The sequence below is a fragment of the Gopherus evgoodei genome, chromosome 2, assembly GCF_007399415.2.
Source record: "Gopherus evgoodei ecotype Sinaloan lineage chromosome 2, rGopEvg1_v1.p, whole genome shotgun sequence".
In the NCBI taxonomy this organism is placed as follows: Eukaryota; Metazoa; Chordata; order Testudines; family Testudinidae; genus Gopherus; species Gopherus evgoodei.
Genome location: NC_044323.1, coordinates 42,026,489 through 42,042,973, shown reverse-complemented (window position 1 = coordinate 42,042,973; position 16,485 = coordinate 42,026,489). Strand labels below are relative to the sequence as shown.

At 41.2% G+C, this 16,485-nt stretch overlaps 1 protein-coding gene across 1 annotated transcript in view; it reads left to right on the top strand.

Moving 5' to 3' along the window:
* The window catches only part of ABCB1 (ATP binding cassette subfamily B member 1), an 86,407-nt gene that overhangs the window by 25,645 nt on the left and 44,277 nt on the right, over positions 1-16,485 (top strand). The window contains exons 9-14 of the mRNA XM_030550480.1: positions 2,706-2,877; positions 9,549-9,662; positions 12,513-12,623; positions 14,427-14,552; positions 14,739-14,942; positions 15,758-15,928. Coding sequence (XP_030406340.1) covers positions 2,706-2,877; positions 9,549-9,662; positions 12,513-12,623; positions 14,427-14,552; positions 14,739-14,942; positions 15,758-15,928 — 898 coding nt within the window. The remainder of the gene's footprint in view (positions 1-2,705; positions 2,878-9,548; positions 9,663-12,512; positions 12,624-14,426; positions 14,553-14,738; positions 14,943-15,757; positions 15,929-16,485) is intronic.

Below are 16,485 nucleotides of genomic sequence, written 5' to 3'. Positions count from 1 at the left end.
CCCTGCAGCCTGGGGAGTCAGGGCCACCCAGAGCGGGGGGTAAGTGGGGCAATTTGCCCCAGGCTCCGGGCCCCACAGGGGCCCCGCAAGCCACTCTGGGTTTTCGGCGGCACTTCAGCAGCGGGCCCTTCACTCACTCCAGGTCTTCAGCAGCAGGTCCTTCAGTGCAGCGCAAGACTTGGAGCGAGTGAAGGACCCGCCACTGAAGTGCTGCCGAAGCCTCGGCTCACTGCTCAGTGAGTACAAGCACCGCAAGTGGTGGAAAAAAAAAAAAAGCTGCAATCAGCGGCACTTAGGCTGCTCTACCACTGCCACTTTGTTCTTCGGCTGCATTCGGCAGCGGGGCCTTCCCTCTGAGAGGGGACTGCCACTGAATTGCCGCCAAAGACCTGGCCCTGCCCAAGGCCCCCTGAATCCTCTGGGCAGCCTTGTGGGGAGTTGCCAGGATGGAGCTCCACTGTCCCTCTGGCCTTTCCCCAGCCCTGCTTCACTCCCAGTACCTTTGCAACTGACAGCCAGGCCCTGCTCCCTCCAAGACCAGAGAGAGCTACCCTAGCTCCAAGCTAGCAGCCTTTTATAAGGACCTGCTGTGCTCTGTTTGGGGTGTGGCCCCAGCTGTACCTGCTTTCCTAAGCAGCCTGGGCTTTTTCTTACAGCCCCAGCCCTCTCCCAGGGCTGGCCTTAACCCTGTCAGGGCTGGAACGGGTAATCACCCCTCTACACCCTGGAAAGGGTTGTTTGTTTATGACATGGCCAAAGGTCCAAGCCACATCTCCAGCACTGACCTGTATGTGGAAAGCTGAAGAGACTCACTTTGAGGAAGGCATCTGAGGCAGGGAGCACCAGCAGCAGCATACTCAGCCAGCAGAGGTTGCTGCACAGCAACCATATCCCATTGCACTCTGTATAATATCCTACAGGAGTGCTGTGATTACACATTTTTAATGTTTGTGAGATGTACAGGTATTGTGGTGACAGGACCATTTAAGCACATAGATAGATTTTGCAAATTATGACTCAGCTCTGAAAAATGGTGCCAACTATATTTGAGGATCTGAATCTCTTGATCCTGTATCAGGCCCGTGGTTATACAAGTAAACAAAACAAATCTGTGGAAAATTGTGGGGAGACAAAAGGGCAACTGCAGGGAGGATGTCTGGAGGTCCTCTGTTGGACTATTTCTATTTCATGCTTTTAGGATGATTTAAAGACATTTAAAATGAAAAAATATGAGGAATAAATTATTATGTAATTTTTAAAAAATACCCTTGCAATTATTTTTGAGACAATTGTTTTCCTAGTCTGCAATACTTCTAGTCTGTATTAGGAATTACAGTACTTGTCTTTCATGGACAAGACGAATACAGGCTCTTGAAGAAAGCTTCCCATTCTATTCCCACTTATTTGGGACCTTGTGGATATTTAAGTACACGTAAGGATTCCACCCAACCGTCAGATTTATCTCAGGTTTCTAACAGGGAACTGCACTGCCAGCTCTGAATATGTCCTTTTGACTATTTGTTTAAGAGACAATTTATTATTTTCCTTTTTAATCTAGAAAAGAAGAGCTGGCTTTCAGGAAACTGAATACAGCATAGCTAAGGTAGAGAGAAGAGACTAGTATATCTGAATGAAGTTATAAAACTCTTATCTTATAGTGAAATTAATGGACAGATGTTAGAGAGATTATTCCTTCACTTTCGCACTTCCCTTGTCCTTCTCGCATGAACAGAGAGCAACTGTACCCAAAGTCCAAAGGTACAAACAATTCAATGTTTATTGGGGTGAATTTCCAGCAAGCTTAAATCCAAGTTCCTTTTTCCTTATTTTCGAATCTCAACTTACTTTCTGTTTGCCCCTAATTTATATAATAATATTCACAGCTGTACCTTAATCAATCATTCTACTAAAATTTATCTAACCAATCCTAACATATTGTAACATGATTAGCTAACTAATTATATCCCATCACCTTAATTAGTTTACACCCAGCAAAATTCATTATACAGCAGACAGAAACAATCACAGAACCAGACAGAGACCATGCAAATAAACATACCAAACAATACAGAAGTGAGGATTTCACAACTACATCTATACAGATATAAGGGTTTTTACAACTACATCTATACAGAAATAAAGGTTTTCCAGCTGTGTCTATGGATAAGTGAGTTCTTACCCGACAGAAAAATTATTAAACTAAATTTTCTTCCACATCTTCCAGGTTCTTCCCTTTCTCTGGAGGTGATAGATCGGATCACCTTCCTAACAGCCCCAGATTGCCTTATTTCAATATGACAAAACAGGGCCTCAGACTGTCACAGTGAGAGAAGGCCCTTACACAGATAGAATCAAAATCATTGTCTTTCTTTTATTCCTCTGTAACTAGCTAAGTGATAAGAATTCACCTAAATTCTTAAAATATAGGCCTTTGCAGACAGGCTTGAATATCTATAGCCTAACAACATCCCTTCTCTTTAATCGATCCTCTTTTTTCTTACAATTGGCGCTATTAGCTAGCAGGCCTAGTCACGGAAGCAGGAGTGGTCATTACGTTAATTAATGTAAATTTTTTTATATATCTGCTTGTTATTTGTTTGTTAAAATGGTGTCTGTACCTAGAAAATTATTGATAGGCACGGTGAAAAAAAGAAATGTAATATGCTATCTTTTTTAAAATTCCCAACATGTGATTTTTCTTGCAGGTATCATAAAAATTTAGAAGATGCCAAAAATATTGGAATCAAGAAGGCTATTACAGCCAACATTTCTATGGGTATTGCTTTCTTATTGATATATGCATCATATGCATTGGCATTTTGGTATGGAGCCACTTTGGTGATATCTGATGATTATACTATTGGAAAAGTCCTTACGGTGAGTGTACCTCAGTAGATCAACAATTTTAATTAAAAATACCAAACAGAGTTTTGGGAACTTGACTGGGTTTAAACCTGGGAGCTGCGGGCAGCCATACCTGCAGACGGTCAATGTAAACAAACTGTCTCGCAGCCTGCCTGCGGATTACCCTGATAGGATGCAGGTTGCCCACCACTGGTTTAAACAGAATGAGTCTGCACTGAGTTACAGTGCATATAACCCTACTGAAGTCAGTGGGGATAAATATGGTGTATGCTGACACTGAATTTGGCCTGCTGCACCTCAGTTTTCATCCATGCTAAGTAAAACAAAACGTAATTATCAAACTACCACTGTGTGGGCATTGGATGTCTCATAGGATTGATAACAACATAATCCTTTCGTCTGTAAGTCACTAGTTTTAGTTCAGACCAACTCAGTAATAACCAAAAATTGTTTCCATCTGATACTACTCGGTAATCACTGGAGTCGGAGGCCCATGTTATATGACAGAGGTATAGCTTTTTGTAACTACCACCTATATCGTGTGGGTGGAGCCAGGAAATGAGGACCAGTCTCTTTCTAGCACTTCTGTGTATCACAACTTTATTACTGCCAATATACAAGGTCAGGTCAGTTCCTAATGGACAGATGTTCACATCACTAAAATCATCATCCTTTTTGGCATATGACTAGTACCCTTGCTGGAGGACTGAGTAGAGGGGCTAAGAATTCAATGAATATAGAGACTGAACTATCATCTCACTTTGAGATAATCCCTCAAGCATGGGATTCAGGCCTGGATTAAAGAATTTGGGAGCCCTGTGTAGTATGGAAATAGGGCCCTGCTCCCTTCTATAAACTGGACAGCAATACCTCATACATACCCCATTGCACACAGACTCTAGAATGCCCTTCCTGCCCCACATATACCCCAACAACCCTTCAAAACCCTCCAACTTATCCTAACAACCAACACACACACTCCAGCAGCCCTGACATACATCCCACTCACTACAGCCTCCAACATCTCCCCTTCATCCCAACATGCTGGCTTCCAACAGCACAACCTTCAAACCCTTCAGCCTCCAAGACATGTGTCCCTATGCGTGCTCCATTTCAGGTGTGTATGCATCTCCTGCACCTTTGAAGATTTTTGGTAGCAGTGCTCATTCGGCCCACACATTTGCCCTATATGTCCTCATGGTCTCTAAGAAGGATATATAGGGCTGCATGGGTGAACCGCTATCAATTTCTTCTGAACTGTCTTTGGCCTGAGATGGAGCACTGAGTATGCCCAATTTACTATGTTTGTTAGATAGTAATTAATTAGTTCTATTTAGTTAGTTTGGAGTTGTTCTTTCCCTTTTGTGTTTTCCCCCTTTCAGGGGTTAATTTTGGACTCTTATTTCTGGGGTATGCTGGTATCCCCAGGTTTTAAATGTTGTTCTTCCTGCTGGGAATCCTTCTTGGTTAGTATTTGACTCTGTGTCCCACCCTCTTTGAGGTCACCAAAAACTTCATGGGATGAGAGGTCTATGTCTGTACCTGCCATACCAACAGTCTTGCACTGTAAGTGAAAATATCATCAGGAAAAGAACAACTATTAGATCTCCTTAAAGCAGAGACTGCAGACCCCAAGTGGAGTATTACTGAGGCTCCAAGTACATCTGGTACCATGAAGGTATCTAATGCTTCTAAAAGCTATGCCTCTTCCAAAAAGGAATTGATACTGAAGAGATCCTCTGCTACAGGTAGTCACTCACAGCTATGTCAGCAGACATTCTATGACAAAGAGATTGTCACCGTGTGGCTCCTTAGTACCCTCAGTATCTACTTCACCACCCTGGACTGCTCCATCTGAATCTATGCTTGCACAGGTTCACCTTACAGCACATACTAGTTAGCTTCAGTTAATTTCGACCTCCATTGTTCCTCTGGTGCCACAGGAGTTCTGTTACTCAAGGGGCCTCTTTGTACCCAATGAATTGAGTTTCCTCAACTCTCTAGTTTTGCTTATCTCTCAGTACAAAGATCCAATGGGCCATTGACAGCACCTTTCTTGTCAGGACCCTCTGGTTCCCCATCTTCTTCCATCCAGGGAAAGCACTTATCACCTCCCATGGAATATACGAATGATTGTGACTTGCAACTCTCTATTTGGGGATCTCCTATTTACTCAAAGGAATGTTATTCTCCTCCACATACAGGGAGAAAGAAGGAGAGGTGACCTTGACCTCTGACCACCTGGGGTAACCAACAGTGGCTACCTGCATTTATGCCTTATGATCCACCTCATTGGTCTTACTGGGATCCATGGGTCCTGTATTGTCAACAATTTCTGAGGGCCCTGCTTTCCCCCTGCAGGGAGCATAGACATTTTTGCTCTCCCATACTTTCACTCCCTCCTTACCAGCCAGGAACAGTAGAGGACACCTTTGAAGAACAAGAGGCAAGGGCTTATCAGGAAGTAACACCTCAGATGAATCTTTCCTCCTCATCACTGGATGAGGCTGAAATGCCTATACCATCTTCAATGGCAGATGAATTCAGGCAATTCCAGCAGCTAATGAAGTGGATCACAGATGCACTTTAGATTCCTCTTGAGCAATCCCAGGACTCCCACCATAAACTCCTGGTCATTTTACAGACCTCTGCTTCAGCACATGTGGCACTTCCAATTAACACAGCTCTTTTAGTACTGGTCAAGACCAATTGGTAAATTCTAGTTACAGTACTCCTGACTTGCAAGATGCCGACCAAAAATATTATGTCCCAGCCAAGGATTTCGAATTTTTATTTTCACATCTGTCACCAAATTCCTTGGTTGTAGATGCTGTCTCCTACATTCATTAACTGCATAACAGAAAAGCTACTCCCTATAGCAAAGAGCAGAAGAGCCTTGATCTTTTCAGTTGCAAAAGCTATTCCTCTGTGACACTACAATTTTGAATAGCAAACCATCATGTCTAAACAAGTCTACAGTAATTCCTCACTTAATGTGTGTTCATCATCACGTTCAGTTTCCTCAGGGAATGTTTGCAACTGCAGCCATGCATCTACTGTATCTTCTACCTCCATTCATGCTGCCTTGTAGGGTGTGAGGCCACATTAACAACAATAGGTTAACCCCTGAGGGCTCAGCAGAGTGCTAGTTCATCATTTACCAGCAAGGCATTCCCTGGGAAATATCCCACGCTCTTCTATCCTCTGAGTCTACCACCTCAGCCAAGCTTCACAATCATCACTGTTATGTACAGTATTAAATTGTTTGTTTAAAACTTATACTGTGTGTGTGTGTGTGTGTGTGTGTGTGTGTGTGTGTGTGTGTGTGTGTGTGTGTGTGTGTGTGTGTGTGTGTGTGTGTGTGTGTGTAAATTGGATTCACTTAACATCATTTCGCTTAAAGTCAGGAACATAACTACAACATTAAGCTAGGAATTACTATACTGAATATTTGCCAGAAGAACAATGAGAGAATTTAAAGGCCCTCACAAGTGAGGGTCAGCTCTTGATGAAGACATTTCTATGGGCCTCTTTGGATGCAATTGATGCAGCCCTATCTATATCCTTGGATGCAGTCCGATCCATATCCTCTGCAAACATGATGTGATGAGCAACTTGGCACCAGCTATCTGCTTTTCTGTAGAGGCCCTTCCCTTTGATGGTCATAAATTGTTTTCTGACTGTATGGACAATTCACTTTACAGACTGAAGGTTTGAAAGCCACTCAGATCCCTGAGGATCTATGCGTCAGCAAATAAGAAAAATATAGCAAGTCTCAAACAGTGCAGAGGTCATGCCCAGCTCAATTTTCTGGTTTTCACAAACCACCTGAGCTTCTAGCTAAGAGATCTAGGTATTCAAAGAAGAAACCATCCACTTGTATAACCATTTCATTGCAGCCACTTGCATTGTCCAAGCATCACTTTTCATGGCTTGGTTGAGAGTCCAAACCATCCATTTCACAAGAATCTACTGTTGTAGTCTCCAGCCCTCTTTCCCCCTTTTGGATTCCACCTCTCTCATTTTTATCTGCTTGGGAAACAACATCTGACAAATGGGCTTTGGAGGTTGTAACATCCAATTATTTCTTCCATTTTACCTCTGTCTCTCTCTCCCATTCCCCCTTCCTGTTCCTTTTCTGGGACAGATCTCATGATAAATTGCTGAGTCAGGAGATTGCCTCTTTTCTATGTTGAGAAGCCATAGAACCTGTTCACTTCAGCACAGGAAGAAAGGGTTCTATTCCAAGTATTTTCTGGCCCCCAAAAAAATGGAGGATGAAGACTAATATTAGATCTCACACACCTCAATAACTATATGAAACACCAGAAATTCAGGATGGTGGCCTTTGCACTTATAATTCTCTCTCTAGATTCTGGGGATTGGTTTACAACTCTCAGTCTTCAGGACACATATTTCAACATTGCCATTCACTCCTTTACAAGAAGTTTACTTCATTTCCAGTCAGCCTTGACTAAGGCTATGTTTTAGTCACAGGTATTTTTAGTAAAAGTCATGGACAGGTCACGGGCAGTAAACAAAAATTCACAGCCCGTGACCTGTCCATAATTGTACTATATATCCTGGACTAAATCTTGGATGATCTGAGGGGGACGGCCCACGGGTGCCAGGGGTGCTCTGTGAGGGAACAGCCTGGGACCCACACTGCTGCTCAGAGTGGGGGATTGGCAGGGCTGACAAGCTCCCTACTTGGCTCCCCAGAAGTGGTGACATGTCCCTCAGCTTCTAGGCAGAGGCGCGGCCAGAGGGCTCTGTGCGCTGCCTCCTCCCCTGAGCACCAGCTCTGCAGCTCCCATTGGCCAGGAACCATGGGCAATGGGAGCTGCTGGGACAGCGCCTGCAGGCAGAGGCAGCAGGCAGAGCTTCCTGGCCGCACCTTTGCCTAGGAGCTGAGGGAGGGACATGTCGCTGCTTCTGAGGAGCCCCCCGAGGTAAGCACCATCCAGAGCCCTCACCCCCTCTCATGCCCCAACCCCCTGCCACAGCTCTCTCCCACACACAAACTCATGCCGCTGGGGAGGGGGGACTTATTGACCTGAGACTGCCCCTGCAGCAGCCAGTGCAGCTGGCCCAGGGGCTGCCCGAGCAGCTTTAGATTTAGATTCTGCTCCTAATGTAACCAGCATGTCAGTGTCATGCAAATATGAACTGTGTCTAAAATGTTGGGCTCTGTGTTTGCTGGTAGTAGGCCTGGGATACTTTAACCTTCTGAAACCAACTGACAGAGATTGGAAAAGATATTCTTTAAAAAATACATTAAACATATTGTGTTTTACTTCTGAGTCAAAAGGAGCTTTAAAAACTGCTTCCAATGGATGGGGCAGACTGTCTAGGACATTTATAGCCCTAATGCACCCTCATTCCTGAGTTCCCTATAAAAGGGAAGCTGGAACTTTGCATAGTTTAGGGAAGTTGAAAGAGTAACAGAATTGTCTTTGGAGAATAACTCACTACAACCCTGTCTACACACAAAAATGGTGAGCAATATCTGAGGTAACTCAACCAATCATCACCCTTATTCTACAGCTAATTTGCACACAACAATTTTATTGGTTGTAGTAAGTGATAAGACAGAGACTGCACAAATGATGGAGTGTTTAGCCCCAGTACCACAGTTCTTCAGACATTAATATGCCACCCGTACAACAAAATACAAATTCCTCAGGCACAACTTTCACACAAATCAATACAAATCTCCTAGCATGACTCACACACTCACCTGAGTCATCAGTTTACTGTTTCTTAGAGCTGTGTTCCCAGAGAGCTGTCTGCTCAGGGGACCACCTGCCCCCCCACAACAACACAACCAGCACACACAATAACTCCAGACACACAGAGACATAAAACCAGCCCACATGATACTAAAACTCTTACTATAAAACAATAAGCTTGAGCAACAAAGGAGTGGATCATCAAAAGTGGGGTCTTGTAAAAGAGAAGAATTTCTAAAGAAAGAGACTGTCAGAAGGACTTCCTCTCTATTTTCCCAAGAAAATGGGGAAAATCTATTTGGTCAGATAGGAGAATAAAGCTGTTAAAAAAATACCAGTCTTTTCAAAACTTCCCATGAATTTTTTTCAGTTTGCGGGAGGGAGTGAGGAAGCAACTGAAACGCAAAAGATTTTCAGTTTCTGAAAAGCATTTTTGGTGAAAAGTTTCAGTTTCTATCCTTTTGTCAAAAATGGGAAAATTATGACAAAAATGAAAATTTTCCATTAAAACATTTGTTTTGGTCAAAAAGCAAGTTAACATTTAAAATATTTTTAGCAGTAAAAAGACTCAGTCCCTAAAGGTTGGTTGTCCTGTTTGTTATATACAGCTTTGTTTACTTACGTCTGTAGGGAGGTTAACCTAATGCCTCAAACCATCTCTGGCTTGTCCCAAGCATCAGGACCCGAATCTAAGCAATATCTGTCTTGGGGTCATCTCATGAAGGAACATGATTCCCATCTTAGAGTCCCTTTTCTTCCTCTTGTCCTTTATCTTTTGCCTCAGTAGCTGCCCTTCCTTTCTTTTCGTCTTTGAATCTAGACATGCTGAACGTATATAACAGACATGAAAGATTTTGCACTAATATTAGTAAATATTCATGAATAAATGTAGTTACCTCATTACAGTTTGACTGGATAACCTGGTAGCATTCTTGTAATTTTTTTGTTTAGGTCTTTTTTGCTGTATTAATTGGAGCATTTAGTGTTGGACAGACTGCACCAGGTATGGAGGCATTTGCTAATGCAAGGGGAGCTGCCTATGCAATCTTTAATATCATAGACAATGTAAGTATCTTTGCTATGACTATCATTTGAAAATAAAGCGAGTCAGATTTTTTAAGTCATGGCTCTCTTTCTGGGTCTGTGATTAGCAGGCACAAAAATTGTGAGTGCAATTTGAAGTCATTTAAATGTCTAATTATCTGACATGGTGTGGCAATGAGATATTTAGATATTCAAATAGCATCATGTACACTCATGAATAAAATTGTAGGTGCAAATTTGTGCCTGCAATTCTTTCTACTTGCAACACTGCAGAGTCAGAAAGGAGGCCAGATTAAAGCAGAACTGAAAATCAAACCCCAAAAATCCTTGTGAAACTTGCATAATCAAATATTTTATACTGAGAGTCTATACAAGAAAGAGAAGAAACCAATAATGGCTCTTGTGAGTCTAAGCTTAGTTTTTTGTGATATTGTATGTCTTTAGATATTCATAATTTACAGGTCTGAGTCAATCCCTGGTTTACTTCCAGTTATTTGACAGTTTAACATCTACTGTAATGTCCAAAATGTGAAACAGCTTATTTGTTTTCTTATAAATAGGAATGTGTGTATGTAAGCAATGACACTATGGGAGGTGTATTTATCAGTCAGTTGCTCTGCCTACATTAATCTGTTTTTTCTAAAATTTCCAACTCTTGCTGCACTGGTGGTAGCAATGGTTGGAGCACTAGTGTAGGTGGGGCTTACATGCTTGCTGCTGTTTTTACAACCAAAGATTCCAGACCTGCTCAGGATAGGGCTAGAAGTAATGGTGATTAAAAACTCTGCTTCACAGTCTACACTAGTGCTGCAGCTATTGTTACAGCCAGTGGAGCTGCACCACTGATGGTGCAATTGTGAGCATTTTCTCGAAAAAGTATAGTAAACAAGGCCTAAGGGCTAGATTAGGCAAGCCTTCAAAACTTGGAACTCTCACTTACTTCATTTAAAAGCCAATGGAAGTTCCATGGGCTGAGAATTTGAGAATTGGGGCTTAAGAAGATAAAAATATTTTAAATAAGGCTGTCAAGCAATTAAAAAAATTAATCTTGATTAATCGTGCTGTTAAACAATAATAGAATACCATTTATTTAAATATTTTTGGATGTTTTACATTTTCAAACATTGATTTCAATTATAACACAGAATACAAAGTGTACAGTGCTCACTTTATATTTATTTTTATTACAAATATTTGCACTGTAAAAAACAAAAGAAATAGTATTTTTCAATTCTCCTAATACAAGTACTATAGTGCAATCTCTTTATAATGAAAGTTGAACTTACAAATGTAGACTTATGTACAAAAAACCCCTACATTCAAAAATAAAACAATGTCAAACTTTACAACCTTCGAGTCTAATCAGTCCTACTTCTTGTTCAGCCAGTTTCAGACAAACAATCTGGTTTACATTTGCAGGAGATAATGCTACTTGCTTCTTGTTTACAATGTCACCTGAAAGTGAGAACAGGTGTTTGCATGGCACTATTGTAGTCAAGTGTCGCAAGATATTTACATGCCAGATATGCTAAAGATTCATATGTCCCTTCATCTTCAACCACCATTCCAGAGGACATGCGTCCATGCTGATGATGGATTCTGCTCAATAACAATCCAAAGCACTGTGGACCAATGCATGTTCATTTTCATCATCAGCTGGGTCAGATGACACCAACAGAAGGTTGATTATCTTTTTTGGTGGTATGGGTTCTGTAGTTTCTGCATCAGAGTTTTGCTCTTTTAAGACTTCTGAAAGCATGCTCCGCACCCCATCCCTCTCAGATTTTGGAAGGAACTTAAGATTCTTGAAGCTTGGGTTGAGTGCTGTAGCTATCTTTAGAAATTTCACATTGGTATCTTCTTTGCATTTTGTCAAATTTGCAGTGAAAGTGTTCTTAAAACGAACAACATGTGCTGGGTTATCATCCGAGACTGCTATAACATGAAATATATGGCAGAATGTGGGTAAAACAGAGCAGGAGACATACAATTCTCCTCCGAGGAGTTCAGTTACAAATTTAGTTAACACATTATTTTTTTAAGGAGTGTCATGAGCATGGAAGCCTGTCCTCTGGATAGGGCCAGCTCCAGCATTTTTACCACCATATGCGGCACCACCAAAAAAAAAAAAAAGCCGCGATTGGCGGCACTTCGGAAACAGCTCTACTGCCACTGCTTCATTCTTTGGCGGCAATTCAGTGGCAGGTCCTTCCCTTCGAGAGGGACTGAGGGACCTGCTGCTGAATTGCTGCTGAAGAGCACGCCCCTTTCCACTGGCAGCCCCAAGCACCTGCTTGTTGCGCTGGTGCCTGGAGCCGGTCTGCCTCTGGAATGATGGCTGAAGCATGAAGAGGCATATGCCTACACTGCCATGTTTTTTCACACCCCTGATCAAGAAAGTTTCAGCGCTGTAAAGTGGCAGTGTAGACAAGGCCTTAACTTTCTAGAGGTGATCCATCCAGGTCAGGGTGAGGCAATGTGATAAAGATTGCTGCCAGCTGTGCTGCAGCTGTCCTGTGGATAAATAGAGGAACTCAATATCCAATGCTGTCTACTAAATTCAAACAAAAGTTTTTACTGGTTCTTTTTTTTCAAAGTTCTCTCCCCCCTATTGCATATGTAGCTAAGGAGCAGAGTAATGAAGAGACAAAACAGGTAATACTGGTGACATGGGTTGGAAGCCTCATCTGCCAGTGTAATTGTTGATTTCACCCAAGCCACCAAAAAATTACACTTAATATTGCTAAATAATTACGTTCTATTCTAAGACTTTTAGCAGGTGGCATAATGTAATGAGAATGTCATTAGGAAACATGATCAAATGTACTCTTTTCTTCCTTTCATTTCTGTTTGGTGTTTTGTTCTGTCTAGGAACCTCAAATTGACAGTTTTTCAGAGACTGGCTACAAACCAGACCACATTAGAGGGAATTTGGAATTCCGCAATGTTTACTTCAATTATCCATCTAGGCAAGATGTAAAGGTACTGGAAATGAAGATCACATACATTCCAAATTAAAGATAAATTGATCATTTAGTGACAGGGAAACATCACTATAAACTCATTTTTGAAAGGTGGAGTTAGCAAAAGCCTCTCTCTCTTTAGCTTGTACTGCTAACTTGTGTGAAAATCACAAACTGCCTTGTCTTCACTAGGATTTTACCTCAGGCTAGCTAACTTAAGTTAAGAAATTACTTCGTTTTCCTAGTGGAAACAGATCCAGAGTGGCTTTGCACAAAAGTCAAAGGATCTGTTGCTATTATAAACGCAGTCCCATCTTCTAATATATTTATATCGAGAAAAAATATTTATTTTAGCCCAGTAAGAATGATGGTATAAAGACCTCCACAAGTATCCATGGTACAAGTCTGTTGAAATGTGTTTAAATACAATATATCTTCATTAGGTAATGTCAGTTTCTGTTAAATTTAATTACTTCCTTATAATTACTCTCTTATAATTAAGCATTATTAGCTTCTATTTCCCCCCTAAAGAAGTACTAAAATTGTGTTTCAGTGTAACATGAAAATGCCCAAGTGGCAGATCTCCATATCTTCATCTCAGCATAGGTTTTCAAGAGTTCTCTCCCCTGAATTTGGGTAGGTAGTGCTGACAGCTACAAGAGCCCTTCTGTGTAGACCAGGATTCCATTTCCAGTCAGGAGTAGGGCAGTAATGTAAAACTGAAAGCCTGGGAAGGGATTCTTCTTTTGCTTTTCCACCACAGAGTTTAATGGCATCTTCCCTGCTCTGCCTCTCTGGTTGAGCAGGGGAGGTAGGAAAGATTAAATCCTCATGGAATGCAGCACTTCACACTAACTTTAGCTGTGAAATGCTGCATTCAAAAGGATTAGTCCAAGAAAACCTGTTTCTAGTAAAGGGAAGAAACTCCACTCAAAGGTCATGTCTTCATTATGGAATCCTCCAAAAAGCATCTCTTCATTGGTTAGTATTTTTCTGTAAAGTCCCCTAGTGTTGGCATGCACTAAAGCTTTATCTACATTTGGGACATTTTCAAAGATTTGCCACCATTGAGAGCACTTGTTCAGATTCACAGGTGACAGCAAAGTTGGGAACCCAACTGTATAAGAGCTGCTGGCATTTTAAGCAATGTATTATCTAGAAATGTTCAGAACAGGGCTAATCAACATTGTACGTAAGATGCTAGCATCTCATCTACATAATGGATCCCAACTTTGCTATCAGTAGTAGAGCAATATTAGTAATGATATTGCAAAATTTCCCTAGCGTTAGTCAAGACTTTGGCCACATCTACACTACCAACTTTTATCGTCAGAATTCCCTATCGGGGTAAATTATGGCTATCAATTTTGCCAGTATAGACAAGTGTAAAAATTCCAATATGAATGAGTACAACTGTAGGGAATTCAAAGCAAGAAAAGAAGCTTTTGCATCACAACAAAATAGACATGTTTTGATATGTCTGCATTCACCATATATTGGTTCTACTGCAATTAGTTCACCCTCCAGGTTGCATGGTAAATGCTCATAAAAAGAGTGTGACTAAGAAATGAGGATGCTACTACATAAAGACAGAATGTAGTATGTACAGGTGGCAATGGTTCAGCAGAAAACGCAAAGTGAGCCCTGGTGTAAAAACAACTATATTGTGCAATGTACTGATATTGAACCAAGTTCTGCGGAAAATTTGGAGAAATTCCACTGAAGTCACTGGACTTTCTCCAGATTTGTTTGGAGTAAGGAAGACCAGAAATTGACCCATTATGTTTTTGTTAATTTTTTTCATTATTATTTTCTTATGTAGATATTGAAAGGCTTGAATCTGAAGGTTAATTGTGGCCAGACAGTAGCCTTGGTTGGTAGCAGTGGCTGTGGGAAAAGTACAACTGTTCAACTGATCCAGAGATTTTATGATCCAGAGAAGGGCATGGTAAGACATCTGAACTGAGCTGGATGCTTTATATATCAAATTACTGTAATGTTTAGCAGTGGCCTGACTGCTGATGTTTAGATGGCAAAATGCAAATGTCTTCCTAAATAATATAGGTAATCTTGGAGGAGTGTATATCCTTGATTGGGACACTTACATCCATGTTTTAATTTTCTTTACATTTAGATTACTATTGATGGGGAGGATATTAAGACCCTAAATTTAAGATATCTGAGGGAGATTATTGGTGTGGTGAATCAGGAGCCTGTGCTATTCGCTACTACTATTGCAGAAAACATCCGCTATGGCCGTGAAGATGTCACGATGGAAGAGATTGAAAAAGCTGTCAAGGAAGCCAATGCCTATGACTTTATCATGAAACTGCCTGATGTAAGCAATTCAACTCTGGTGTCAAATTCTTCTCTATTAAACCTTCTAATACCAAATAGCTCCTTAAGATGAGTTTCCATAACTCAGAAGTTAGAGTGAGCTAAATCCATAATTGCCAATTCCAACCTTGCCAGGGCTTTTTCACATCTTGCTTGAAAGATGATAGAATCAAAGTAATTTTAAATCTGCAAGTCATGGTTTGATGAATACTTTGCAGACGGTTTAGACCAGCAGTTATAAAACTGTGGGTCAGGACCCCAAAGTGGGTTGCAACCCTGTTTTAATGGGGTTACTAGGGTGGCTTAGACTTGCTGAGCCCAGGGTCAAAACCTGAACCCTACTGCCCAGGGTTGAAGCCGAAGCCAGAGACCTTCAGCCCTGGGTGGCAGGGCTCAGTTTATAGGCCCCTTGCCTGGGGCTAAAGCCCTTGGGCTTCGGCTTTCACACACACACACACACACACGCACACACTGTGCCTGAGGCAGCAGGGCTCGGGCAGGCTCAGGCTTCAGTCCTCACTCCTGGGAACACATAGTAATTTTTGTTCTCAGAAGGGGGTCACAGTGGAATGAAGTCTGAGAACCACTGCTTTAGACTGAAAAATATCAGAATCCTGCAAACAAAAAAAATAGGAAGATAAAATCATATGACCTGCTTATGATACAGTCTCCTTGGCTGTGCTTTGGTAAAAGAAAAAGATTTTGTGGACATTGCAGATTGAGCACATCTCTGTCTTTACACTGTCTTTTAATAGTGTTACATGTTAAAATAAATATGTCATTGAGAGATCTGAAAATCTATCAATACATTTGCAGAAGTTTGAAACCATGGTGGGAGAAAGAGGAGCACAACTGAGTGGGGGTCAGAAACAGAGAATAGCTATTGCACGAGCTCTGGTTCGCAATCCCAAGATTCTTCTGCTCGATGAGGCAACTTCAGCTTTGGACACTGAAAGTGAATCAGTTGTGCAAACAGCGCTGGATAAGGTCTGTATAACTTTAAAACAAAAATCTTTAAACTTTTCAAATTTTGCATGAGCAGGTGTGAGCTAAACTTTCTGAGGTAAGTTTTAATTTATATATAATTTATATTTATTTGCCATTGACTTGAGGGTACACTGAAATGCTTTTAAAATAAATACATTTAAAAACACAATTTGAAATTCCAACTCACTAACAATATATTTAGCTAAATGGTTTCACTAAGGGTTACATTTATTTAATCACTTCGACATTTTTTTAAATTTTATCTTAATTGTTTAAGGCAGTTGGCTACACGGATCTTTGACTATCCTGTATTCTTTATTGTCTGTATTGTGCATGTGCCCATGTTTACAATATAGTTCAACTTATTACTCAACCAGTAGCAACCACATCCTTGAGACTTCTTTCCCCATTCTTTCTCGGTCTCATTATGTGAGTATGCATATTACTTTATGGGTAAGCATGATTGTATATACAGTACATACTTCCAAAATGAGGTTCCATCAACCTCTGCCTGGTCTTTCTGGTGTGTCTGCCACAGGTACTGGGGTAGGCTGGGA